Below are 13,232 nucleotides of genomic sequence, written 5' to 3' on the forward strand. Positions count from 1 at the left end.
GCCTCCCACCAGTGGGCTTAAGACCAGCATGGTGAGGGCTGCCAGGTAGAGTCTGCTAAGCTCCCTACCTACTAAAAATGTAAAAGTGGCATGTAAAGTATCAATTCCAATTCTGCTATCACTGCCACAGTGGCCAAGAAAGAAGCTTTTAGGTTCAGTGGTGGACAGGTGGGACACCAGGGATCTAAAAGACCACTAATAGTACTGTATCTCATAGGAGACTTTTTGTCAATGTGATAAAAAAAAAAAAAAAGTTACAACGAAGTATTTAAACTCCTGCTACCCAGCCATTTAGGGTACCGAAGTTTGTTGTTTTACAGGCAGACACAAATGTAAGGCTTTACATGTTGGGTATCTATTTATTTACTTGGTTCAACCTCATCTTTTATTTTTTTAAAAACAAACGGAATCTTGCAAGCTACCATGTGAAAATCCAAATGATAATTAGAGGTGATTAAAGGACAGCTGCTAGCATTGATCACGTCCCATATGCCTGTGCCAAAAAGTTTTATACCAATATAATGCTGCGTTATCCAAATGTACTCATACGGTAATCATACTAAACCATAATATTACTGGCTGCAGTTAAATAGTGGTGGTGGGATATTCTATTCCTATATAAAAAATCTGGTGAATAGAATAATGCAATCTTATGCAATTTATAAGTTGCGATCATGAACAATAAAAATTGCAATCCTATGCGATCCTCCCAATGACAGCCTGTGTAGCATACACACCTCTATATACACATGTAGCCTTCATATGCAATAGAGACATTTGCAACCCTGTGCGATAATTGCAATGACAATCTGTAATTTACATAAATCTATATAAAAGTGCATCAATATACAATAATCAATATAGAAATAAAGTGAACTGTGTTTAAAGTGCTCTTGTGCCAAACTAATTCATGCATTAATCTAAGTCCATAAAATCGCACCATAAAGTCCATTCATAACTACTCCATTCTTCTGGTGCTCACTGCAGATGATAAAACAGATGATATAACAGTAAAGTGCTCGTGTCCACTCTTGTGCTCCCCCTTTGGTGTATGCGCTCACCTTGGAGCGTGTGACATTGCACCTAAGCTCGCACAAAACACGCTTTTAAACCACCTCTGGATTTATGGTCAGCATTTAGATCCTTGGATGGTTGCTTGCAGCAATATTCATATGAAAAACAGAGGAAACTGGATAGTCTATTACTGTTTTAAAAGTTTTATTTAAAATGACAATATTCCCTATATTGGGGTACTCACATTTAATAGGTGCTATGAGCGCACCACTCTGTATCAAGCCAAACAAATATAAAGACGCTGTGCTGATGTGTCCTCTCCCGCTCTGAGAACATTCCACTGTCTCACAAACCCTAGGGGATGGTTTGTGAGACAGTGGAGTGTTCTCGGAGTGGGAGAGGACACATCAGCACAGCGTCTTTATATTTGTTTGGCTTGATACAGAGTGGTGCGCTCATAGCACCTATTAAATGTGAGTACCCTAATATAGGGAATATTATTGTTTTAAATAAAACTTTTAAAACGGTAAGGCCCCTTTCACACAGTCAGACCGTTCAGGTCCACCTGTCAGTTTTGACGGCGGACCTGAACGGGCGCTCCATGCTAGTCTATGGAGCGACGGATGTCAGCGGTGACATGTCCGCTGACGTCCGATCTGCTAAAAGCAGACGGATGCCTCTACGTTCAGATCCGTCGCTATTGGATCGGGTGAGATCTGATGAAAACGGACATGCTGTCCGTTTTCGTCCGATCTCTCCATAGAAACCAGCAGCACTCGACAAGCCCCTCCCCGCTCAGTGAGCAGAGAGGGACCTGTCATCAACCTGAGATCAACGGAGAGATCTCCTGCTGAGCCGCCGGACCCCGTGGAAGCTAATCCGCCTAATGAGAATGAGGCCTAATACACTATCCAGTGTTCTCTGTTTTCCTTATGAATATTGCTACAAGCAACCATCCAAGGATCTAAATGCTGACCATAAACCCAGAGGTGGTTTAAAAGCGTTTTTTGACCGAGCTTAGGTGCAAGGTCACACGCTCCAAGGTGAGCGCATACACCAAAGGGGGAGCACAAGAGTGGACAAGAGCAGTTTACTGTTATCATCTGCAATGAGCACCAGAAGAATGGAGTAGTTATGAATGGACTTTATGCTGCAATTTTATGGACACAGATTAATGCATGAATTAGTTTGGCACGAGCACTTTAAACACAGTTCACTTTATTTCTATAGATTATAAACAAATATATACCGCGCTGTCTATAAAAGAAATCAAACAAAAATTGAAAAAAAAAAAAAACTAAAGCGGCCAGCACAGCAGTGGATAAAGTTGCAAAAATGACAAATTGGGTGAAATGTGCAGCGCTTATGTGATCATATAAACCAGAACAAATAATATGAGTAAAAAAAATGTGAATAATAAATGATGTGCTCCAAACAGTCCTCTATTATGACATGTGATGTCTATAAACAGAGGAACTTGGACGTGTGACGTCCAAAAAAGAAAAAAGTCACTGACAAGCTTCAATCATGTGTGATGATAATCCTCAACCACATGTGGATATAATATAGTGACAGTCTTTAACTTCAAATATGTATGATGTAATAACAGTTGATAGTAGATCCACCACCAAAGACACCAGAAGCTGCTTACCAGAGGGATTGAACTCAAATAGGTGTACATCTAGTGAATCAATCAAGCTTTGTGGTATAATATAATACCAAGTGGCTCAGATGCTCTATCCAGATGGACTTTAGAACAGGTGTAAGGTATGGATGGCCTCAATAGGTATAGGCAGTCAACCCCACCATTAAAAGAAAGAGGAAGGCATATAGCGTAACTCCGTATGGAAATTTTAATACATGAATAGCAAAGGAAATACACATGTGTTTAGCAGTAAAATCAAGTACTTGTATAAAAGAAGACAGTGGTCTCAGCATATCCTCCCGATGTGTTTCGACTTAGAAGTCATCACCCCCGAGATGATGACTTCTAAGTCGAAACGATATGCTGAGACCACTGTCTTCTTTTATACAAGTGCTTGATTTTACTGCTAAACACGTGAGTGTATTTCCTTTGCATGTATTAAAATTTCCATACAGAGTTATGCTATGTGCCTTCCTCTTTCTTTTAATGGTGTGGCTGACTGCCTATACCTACTGAGTCCATCCATACCTTACACCTGTTCGGAGGTCCATCTGGAGGTCATATCTGGATAGAGCATCTGATCCCCTTGGTATATTATACCACAAAGCTTGATTGACTCACTAGGTTTCCCCCTTTTTGAGTTCAATACCTCTGGTAAGCAGCTTCTGATGTCTTTGGTGGTGGATCTACTATTAACTGTTATTACATCATACATATTTGAAGTATAAGACTGTCACTATATTATATCCACATGTGGTTCAGGATTATCATCACACATGATTGAAGCTTGTCACTGACTTTTTTTTGGACATTACACGTCCAAGTTCCTCTGTTTATAGACATCACATGTCATAATAGAGGACTGCTTGGAGTATATTTGAGCACATCATTTATTATTCACGTTTTTTGTACTCCTATTTGTTATGGTATATATGATCACATAAGCGCTGCACATTTCACCCACTTTATTTCTATATTGATTATTGTATATTGATGCACTTTTATATAGATTTATGTAAATTACAGATTGTCACTGCAATTATCGCAGTATTGCAATTATCACACAGGGTTGCAAATTTCTCTATTGCATATGAATGCTACATGTGTGTGTATATAGAGGTGTGTATGCTACACAGGCTGTCATTGGGAGGATCGCATAGGATTGCAATTTTTATTGTTCATGATCGCAACTTATAATCTTTTATTTTTTACCAAAAATTGGGTAATATATTGCTTTTGTGTGCCTAAAATTAACTTTTAATGTAGTGAAATTTGCACTTGATAAATAGTTTGTGTGATTTAAAAAACTTTGGAACCACCCGCATTTTTATGATTGGGGGTTTAAGTTATCTTCAGCCCTAAATTGATTTTTAAAAATCTGTGCAAAAAAAACACAATAATGGCTCTAGCAGCGAAAGGGTTAAAATGTCTCCAACAGAACGTTTTTCACGATTTCATGCGTGTGCACAAGTTTTTCAGTTTGACATGTTTGGTATCCAATTAGTCAACACAACCCGATATTTTATATTTTACCAAACAATTGGTTATTATATTAGGTTTGTGTGCGCTAAAATGTAATTGTGCCTTTTTTTTTTTTCCCCTGAAATGACGCATTTAATAAACAATTGCGCAAATATCATGCAACGCAAACATTGCAACTGCCACCATTTTATTCCACAGGGCATTTGCTTTCAGAGTATAAACTGTAATTCTTTGGTATTTTAAAGTCATTTTTAGCAAAAAAAAAAAACAGATTTTAACATGGGTAAGAACAAAAAAAAATTGTTTTGGTATTTTAAAGTAATTTTTAGCAACAACAAAAAAAAATTTAGATTTTAACATGGGCAAGAACAGAAAAAAAATTGCCTGCTAGAAAAGTGGTTAAAGAGACACAAATGGCAGTTTCAGTGCTCCTCCACCTTTATTCACTAGACTTGAAGTAACAAACCCAACAGAATCCTCTAACAATCTCTTCTTCCAGTGTCCGTTCCCCGGTGACGATGAAGAGGAGGTGTTCGACAGCATTGTGAATGAAGAAGTGCGTTATCCACGCTTCCTCTCTAGTGAAGCCATCAAGCTTATACGGAAGGTAAGTTATGACCTCCAATTGAAAATTGGAGTGCACCTACCAACCTGCTGTGACTGGAAATGCCAGATTTTTTTTTTCTGTTTTCTAGTGCAAAGGTTATTAGTTTTGTTTGATCTAGTTTTGGTAAAGATTCCTATGAGCACCAGAAAGGACTCTGGGAAGAGAAGAGGGGGTTCCCATTCACTGTAAACAATGGATATGTAAAGCGCTTGGGTGGGGGATACCTATAGGAGTCATTGACCGGTGGGTATAGAAAACATCCTATGTACTATGGATAAAATAGGCAGTCCATACAATGCAAGGATAGTCCTATTAAACTTAAGTCCAAGGCAGACACTAAAGTCCCGTACACACGATACGAAAATCAAATGGGAAAATTCATAAGACAAGCTGTCTGCTGATTTTCGGATTGTTAGTACGGTGCTTTCGACAGACGATTTCACTTTTTCGTCAGACAAAAGCTGGATGTGCAGACTATAAAATTTTTGTCAGATGTGAACTCAACGTATGCTTTTTGTTTCATTAGTATGGTTTCGTCCGAAAAAATCATAAGAGCAAGACTATGCATGCTCAGAAATGAAAGAATACATACAAAATTATTCAACACATTACGTCACTTCTGACGTATTCTGTCATACGGAAATTTTCGTATTGTTAGTAACCTCTTCACTTTCCACATCAGACTAACATGCCACAAAATACATCTTAAAATCTAAGCGTGTGTACGAGGCTTTAGAAGTAGAGGCGACAGGTCAGGACTCTGTGCAGGCCAGTCAAGTTCTTCCACCCCAAACTCGCTCATCCATGTCTTTATGGACCTTGCTTTTTACACTGGTGTGCAGTCATGTTGGAACAGAAAGGGGCCATCCCCAAACTGTTCCCACAAAATTGGGAGCATGAAGTTGTCCAAATTGTCTTGCTATGCTGACATCTTAAGAGTTCCCTTCACTGGAACTAAGGAGCCAAACCCAACCCCTGAAAAACAACCCCACACCATAATCCCCCCTCCACCAAATGATTTGGGCCAGTGCACAAAGCAAGGTCCATAAAGACATGGATGAATGAGTTTGGGGTGGAGGAACTTGACAGGCCTGCACAGAGTCCTGACTTCAACCCGATAGAACACCTTTGTAATGAATTAGAGTGGAGACTGTGAGCCAGGCCTTCTCTTCCAACATCAGTGCCTGACCTCACAATGGGCTTAAGGAAGAATGGTCAAACTTTCCCATAGACACACTCCTAAACCTTGTGCACAGCCTGCCCAGAAGAGTTGAAGCTGTTATAGCTGCAAAGGGATAGACCAACTCAATATTGAACCCTACAGACTAAGACCGGGATGCCATTAAAGTGTGTTTGTGTAAGGGAAGGCGTCGCAATACTTTTGGTAATATAGTACATATTCCACAGCATCTGGAGGTCTGCTGTTTGCCTATCACTCTTTTAGTTTATGATGAGATGCCATGGGTGCCCCCCGGTGATGTGAGAGGCTCTCTGATAAGATCACAGAAAACTTTTGTAAACGGTGCAGAGTAGAATGATAGACAACCAATAACTTCTTTATTTTACATATCTAGTTGCTGCGGAAAGCACCGGAGCGTCGCTTGGGGGCCGGAGTTGGGGACGCAGAAGAGATAAAGGTCCAGCCTTTCTATCAGGTATTACTAAATGTCCTCTTCTTCTCCAAGTATGTAAGTTCATATATCTGCAATCTTTTACGTGGCAAGTATGTGATGAGAGGATTTATATTGGCATGAGATTAAGTGTTCTATTATTAATAGATGGCACTGCTGAGGCAGCACAGTGGCTACACTTAGTTATAGACTGGCAAGGAATGAGTTGATGTAGACTCGGCCTCTGTATCTCTTGGGCCTGGAACATCTTCTCCTTCATCTGGACAGACAGAACTGGCACATGCAATATGCAACTGCCCAAAAAGTGGAATAGATCCCACAAGTCATAGCATGCTGGAAATTCTGTGTGCTTAATAACAAGAAATGGCAGATACGGGCCACACTACTGCAGCATTTTTCTTCAGTTAAACGTTCTCATTCCTAGAGAACCAACATCCTGGCAGCCGCAGGTCTGGCGACTTTCACCCTTGTATAAGGTTTAATCATAGAGGGCCTCTACAATGGTAAGTTGGTGGCATGGCCTGTATTTCCTGTTTCCTGCATCCTTGGAGTGAGACGTGTTGGGTCCTGTGCGTTTGTAGCTGGACAACCCACCCACAGTCTGGAAATGGTACTATTGTTAGTTCTGTTTTTGATAACAAGAACTGCTCATTATCGCGCTTACTGCCATCACCAGCGCAGTCTTAAGTACCGTATATACTCGAGTATAAGCCAAGTTTTTCAGCACATTTTTTTTGTACTGAATGTGCCCCCCTTGGCTTATACTCGAGTCAAGCACTTTTCTGGTGCAAAGAATGACATTTTTCGAACCGACTTTGGGGCCCCATATCTCGGGACCACTTGGTGCTAGGAACCCCAAATTTGGCGTGCAAACCCAGTGGAACTACAACATATCCAAAGCTGGGGTTCCTAGCACCAAGTGTCCCTGAAATATGGGGTCCCAAAGTCGGTTCGGAAAATGTCAAGCACTTTTCTGCAGCAGAGAATGACATTTTGTAGAACTTGTAGAAGTTCTTGTTATCAAAAACAGAACAAACGATAGTACCATTTCCAGACTGTGGGTGGGTTGTCCAGCTACAAACGCACAGAACCCAACACGTCTCACTCCAAGGATTGGATATGTTGTAGTGCTAGTTTCACTGGGTTTGCACACCAAATTTGGGGTTCCTAGCACCAAGTGGCCCCGAGATACGGGGCCCCAAAGTCAGTCAACTGTGTCCATCTGCGGCAATGTCATTTCGGCACCCTTTGGGTCCAGAGACCCCAAATTTTGGCTGCAGCTAGGGGGCATCTAGGAACCCATAACTATCGAGTTTGAAGTTTGGGGGACCTGTGGCTGCAAATGGGCACAGTGAGGCTGCAAATGGGCATTGTTGACCCTCTTTTCCACTTACAGTAGCTGCGCATTTCTCACCCTAGGCTTATGCACGAGTCAATAAGTTTTCACAGTTTTTTTGTGGTAAAATTAGGTGCCTCGGCTTATATTTGGGTCGACTTATACTCGAGTATATATGGTAACTACATGGCAGAATACTGAAATACACGGTCAGATCAGGGATCAGAGTGTGCTTCTTATTACTCATTGTAAATGGTTGGCACACTTGCACTACATCATTTGGGTCCAGTTCTGAACTCACCGCTGGACATTATCTGCTTCTATTCTGTTTATTTATTCTTCTAATTTTGGCAGGGAGTTAGAACAAGGGGGGAAGGAGCAGGGAGGGGTAAGTCACTCTACTCATTCAGCCACTGATTCTTCTAAAGACTTTTTTTTTTTTTTTTTTGTTTCAACAAGGATGGGGGCCCTTTCACACTGATCAGTTTTTATTCATTTTTTTTTTGCCTTAGTAGAAGAAAATTGCAGGACCATTAAATCCTATGGAACTCTTCACGCCAGTTAGTTGCATTTTTAAAAATCCTGAATATTGTATTTTTGGTGTGGTAAGAAGAAAAACAAAAATGCACCTTCGCATTGAAATAGAAAACTCATCAAAAACATGGCAAAAACGCACCCACGTTGTTTTTGGTCATATTTAAGTAGTTTTTTCGCAGGTGCAAAATTTAACAGAAATGCAGCAAAAAACACATATTAGTTTTTACTACAACAGAGCAGTGTGAAAGCAGCCTTAAGCCTCGTACACACGATTGGATTTTAAGCAGACAAAGCGTCACACTTTTGTCCGAAGGGCGTGTGCTGGGAACTTGTCTTGCATACAAACGGTACACAATTGTCGGCCAACAAACACGAACGTAGTGACGTACTACGAGGAATTTCTGCTCTCGAGCGCCACCCTTTGGGCACCTTCTGCTAATGTCGTGTTTGGTGAGCATTGATTCCGAGCATGCGTGTTTGTACTTTCAACTTTTGTGTGACGGACTTGTGTACAGACGATAGGAAAATCCGACAACGGACCGCTGTCCGCCGAAAATTTACTAGCCTGCCATCCAACATTTGTGGGTGGAAAGTTGGACAATTGTCTGATGGAGCGTACTAACGGTCGGATTTTAGGACAACAGTCTGTGATCACATAATTCTCAGCCGAAAATCCGATCGCGCATACGAGGCTTTAGGCCTGTTTCACACGGGCTTCAGCTTGTATAAGAGCAGTGTGAACTCCGAGCTTTGACAAAGCATTTTCAGAGCTTTCAGCAAGCTTTGAAGCTTTTAAAGTATCATTCAGCTCCAGTTTATGAATGTTGAACACATATCCTAATGTGTGCTGATTTCCACTTTAAACAAGCTGCTAAAAGCCTGCTAGCTTTCAACAAGCTTCAAGTAGTGGTGAAGCCTGCTAGCAGCTTGTTTTTTAAATGGTGCTCAGCACTCCTATTAGGATTTGTGTTCAACATTTACAAACTGGAACTGAATGGTAATTTAAAAGCTTCAAAAAAGCTTGCTGAAAGCTCTGTAAATGCTTTGTCAAAGCTTGCTGTTCACACGGCTCGTATACAAGGTGAAGCCTGTGTGAAACTGGCCTTCGTGCCAACATCTGAAATGTAGCCACCTGCTGGATGGATAGTAGTACTTGACAAAAGTACTAGAAAAAATAGTTTAAAAAAAACACTATACTGTCCCTTTTTTAATGCACTGCAGAAATAGTTGTTAAAGGGGTCAAAAAAGGCTCCAGGTTTTTTACCTTCATACATTCTATGCATGAAGGTAAAAAACCTTAACTCGGCCCCTTCGCGATCCAGCGAGATGTGCACAAGAGTCTTGTCTCTCTGGGGGGACTCCCTCCTCTTTGGCTGAGACAGCTGCAGGAGCCATTGGCTTCCGCTGCGTTCAATCCCAGCCAATGAGGGGAGAGGGGGCGGGGCCGAGCCATGGTTCTGTATGTGAATGGACATGCAGAGCAGCGGCTCAGGAGCAAGCCAGTTTGGATGCCCCCCATAGCGAGTTGCTTGCTCTGGAGGCAGGAGGGAGGAGCCAGGAGTGCTGGCAGGGGACCTGAGAAGAGGAGGATTGGGGCTGCTTTGCAAAGCCTCTTCACGGAGTAGGCAAGTATGACATGTTTGTTTTATTTTTTTTAAAAATAGCCAGTTTACATATTTTGATTTTTTTAATTTTTTTTTTTTTCTTATGACATGGGACCTCTACTGTACATAATATTACTGGTACTAACCTTTTTATAGGTAAAGTTGATCCAGGGAAAATCCGATTGCCTCTCGGGGGATCAGGAAGGAATTTTTTCCCCTTGCAAATTGGATTATGCATTGCTGGGGTTTTTCACCTTCCTCTGGCTCAATTGTGGCTGAAGGATTGTGTATATGAGATTGTATTTTTTTTTTTTTTGTGTGTTGACCTAGATGTACTGGTGTCTTTTTTTCAACCCGACTAACTATGTAACTACATATTGCAGGAGCTGGATTGGGAAGCACTTTATGCACGAAAGCTGCAGCCACCCTTCGTCCCATCCCTAAAGGACCCTTATGATGTGAAGAATTTTGATGAAGAATTCACTGGACAGAAACCCATACTGACCCCATCTGAGGATCCACGCCCTATGACCTCCATCGATCAGATCCTCTTCCAAGACTTTGACTTTGTCTCTGATCTAATTCTTGCACAATAGAAAATGGTGACTAAATCCAGTGAGAGCCCAGCGGAAGTTAAGTAAAATTGTTTGAAGTTCTGAAGCTTTGGCTTTCAGTGTTTCCTTGTCTGGGATTTTACATGTAATGCATCTGTTCACATGAATATGCTGATCTCTGTAAAGCACAATTGTGTCCCTAGGAGACTTTTCATACATCCTGGAAATTTGGGGCACTTACACCCGGTCTACCTCTGCTCTGGGATGTCTTAGTATAATACTACACAAGGAAGTGTTACTCGTCCTCGCTGGTTGAAGAGCGCTCTAGTGCACTGTAAATATTTTATTTGGATTTTCAACAGTGACCGTCTCTCTGCGTGCTATAGTGTGACGTCTGCTGAAGAAACACTAGTCATCAAGATGATTGTAAAGCTGCTGCAGCAAAATCCATTGGAAATGTGTTCCCTGTCCGCCACTCAGTTTTCAAACTAGTGGTTTAGCATTAAAGCAGCTCCCGTATTTCTCTTTTCACGGATTTGCTTTCAAATCTACAATGGTGCCAATTATTTACCTTGCAATATAGGAAGAAGTCTGTAGTCTTCAATAATAAGCACATCGGCAATAAATACACACACACACACGTGAGAAAAGTCTTGTAATGCATAGAGGTTGTATTTATTATTTCTGTTTTACTATGTCCATGCACTGAATTCACTTATACTAAGCGCCATCTTTATTTTATGAAAAGGGCCAGTGCCTTTTTTCTGGTTCCATAGACTTCAATGGATCAAAAGCGTGTATTGAAAAACGTAAAATGCACCTGCATAATGCAAACTGAAAACTGAATAGGTGTGAATCAAGCCTTAGACTTCAATTTACACCTATGCAGTTTGCTTTTGTGTGTTTCTGCAGTGCTTTTTGCCGCGATTTACGTTTTTATGCTTTTTTTTTTTTGCCTCATTTTGTTTTTGGGTAAATTAAAAACCACGAAATCCAAATTACAGCAAAATCACACTTCATGCTTTTCTGCAGCTTCTCCATTGAAGTCTATTGAACCAAAAAAAGAAGTGTTTTGCATTTTTAAAAAGTCAGACTTTCCAAAAACGCAGAGGTGCAAAAATGCATTGACCTGAAACCCATGTTAAAAATAATGTCCTGTGTTTCTGCAAAAGGCATGAAAAAACGCATTGGTGTGAATTGAGCCTTATTAAAAAAAACCTGCACTGAAAGTAATGCAAGGCCATTCATGACCTTCTGATGTGCTGGTGTCTGCCTAACTCCAAGTACTTATACCTTTGAGCCTCAGTTCACAATAAAAGGTCTGGGCATCACAAGGCATATCCAGTATATGTGGCACTGCAGGGAGCGCATATATTCATTGACACATTCATTCATGTACATTCATTCATGTAGATTTGTGTTCAGTGCCATTCAGAATGAAGAGCAACACTCTGCAAATATGCAGCGCATTAACATGCACAGGTGTGAATCCAACCTTGGAAAGTAAAGGAGCTGTTTAATTGCCTTGGCAGTCAGGGAACTAGCATTTTCACTATAGGTAGGCAATGGCAGAAACCATCCTTCCTCTGGACAAGTTTTCTTTTAAACAGAGCCTCTAGGTTAGCTACTTTTATATAAGCCTTATATAGAAGCCCTGCCTTAAATGGGAACTTTAACAGTTTCAGGTAGAAGGATGATAGGTTTTAAGATCAGTTACTTTAAAGGCTCAACAGTGAGTACCTTCCCTAGCAAATTCTGTGCCATGGCAGAATGGTAAACATCTAAGCCTGTCACCCTCCATCCAATATGGCAGAGTGGAAGGAAGGAATCCGGACATAAGATAAACATGGAGGCTGTCATTGCTGAGCCCTCCTTCCAGTAGTGCTAGTTGCCTGTGTTCCGTCAGTTTAGGTGACCCGTCAGAATTGTTAACGGAAGTGATGTTTCGTCGCCACCATCTTGCTACACCCTGCACTCCTTCACAGTAAGGATACAGTGAGAAGGCGGCAAGCGGACATCTTGTTACACCCACCACCGTCTTGCGTCCTACAGTTATTTTTAACAGTTAGCTTATATAGTGTGACATACAGTATTTAAAAAGACGTCTGACTGTTTACATGTTAGATTTTAAAAGCAGCGGCGACCCTGCTGATCTCACAGGTTTGCGGATCTGAGAGAACACCCCTTCTTTGAAAAATCAACATGAAAACAGTCCGATGGATTTCTAAATACTCAATTTGACTATACAAGCTAGGTTTGCTGTTAAAAATAGTGTAAAATGCAAGACTTTGGTGGGTGTAACAAGATGTCCGCTTGCCGCCTTCTCACTGTATCCTTACTGTGTAGGAGTGCGGGGTGTAGCAAGATAGCGGCGGGCGACGAAACATCACTTCCGTTACCAATTCTGACGGGTCGTCTAAATTGACAGAACACCTGCCTATTACTCTGATTCTTTGGATTCAATACTTTTGTCATTTACCTGGAACAAGTGTGCAGATAAAGATCTGACTTTCCCAATCTGCATGCTTGTTTTGGGTCAGTGACTAATTGAAGTCAGCATAACAACCAGGTATCTTACAGGAGATCAGCAATGGCAGTCCCTCAAATGTCTTTTAATGGCAGGTTTATTTACTATAAAACATTTTCTAGATACTTACTCATTTCTACCTCGGTTTTGGATAAGACAAGGGAAGGGTTGAAACTTCTGTTAGGGCCCTTGGGATCCGCTTTGCTCAGCAGGGGATCGCTCCGTCGATCCCCACTGAGTAGGCAGATGACAGGTAGGTTTCTGCACACTGTGCAGGGACCGATCTGTCAGAGTG

The 13,232-nt window shown here is 41.2% G+C and overlaps 1 protein-coding gene across 3 annotated transcripts in view; it reads left to right on the plus strand.

Moving 5' to 3' along the window:
- PKN3 (protein kinase N3) overlaps positions 1–12,366 on the plus strand; it is a 101,335-nt gene extending 88,969 nt beyond the window's left edge. For all 3 annotated transcript variants that reach the window (XM_073600081.1, XM_073600083.1, XM_073600082.1), the window contains exons 19-21: positions 4,641–4,748; positions 6,323–6,403; positions 10,240–12,366. In XM_073600081.1, the coding sequence (XP_073456182.1) occupies positions 4,641–4,748; positions 6,323–6,403; positions 10,240–10,452 (402 nt within the window). In that variant the 3' untranslated portion in view covers positions 10,453–12,366. The remainder of the gene's footprint in view (positions 1–4,640; positions 4,749–6,322; positions 6,404–10,239) is intronic.
- Positions 12,367–13,232: the final 866 nt, after the last annotated feature.

This window comes from Aquarana catesbeiana, linkage group LG09 (assembly GCF_042186555.1).
Source record: "Aquarana catesbeiana isolate 2022-GZ linkage group LG09, ASM4218655v1, whole genome shotgun sequence".
Classification (NCBI taxonomy): domain Eukaryota; kingdom Metazoa; phylum Chordata; class Amphibia; order Anura; family Ranidae; genus Aquarana; species Aquarana catesbeiana.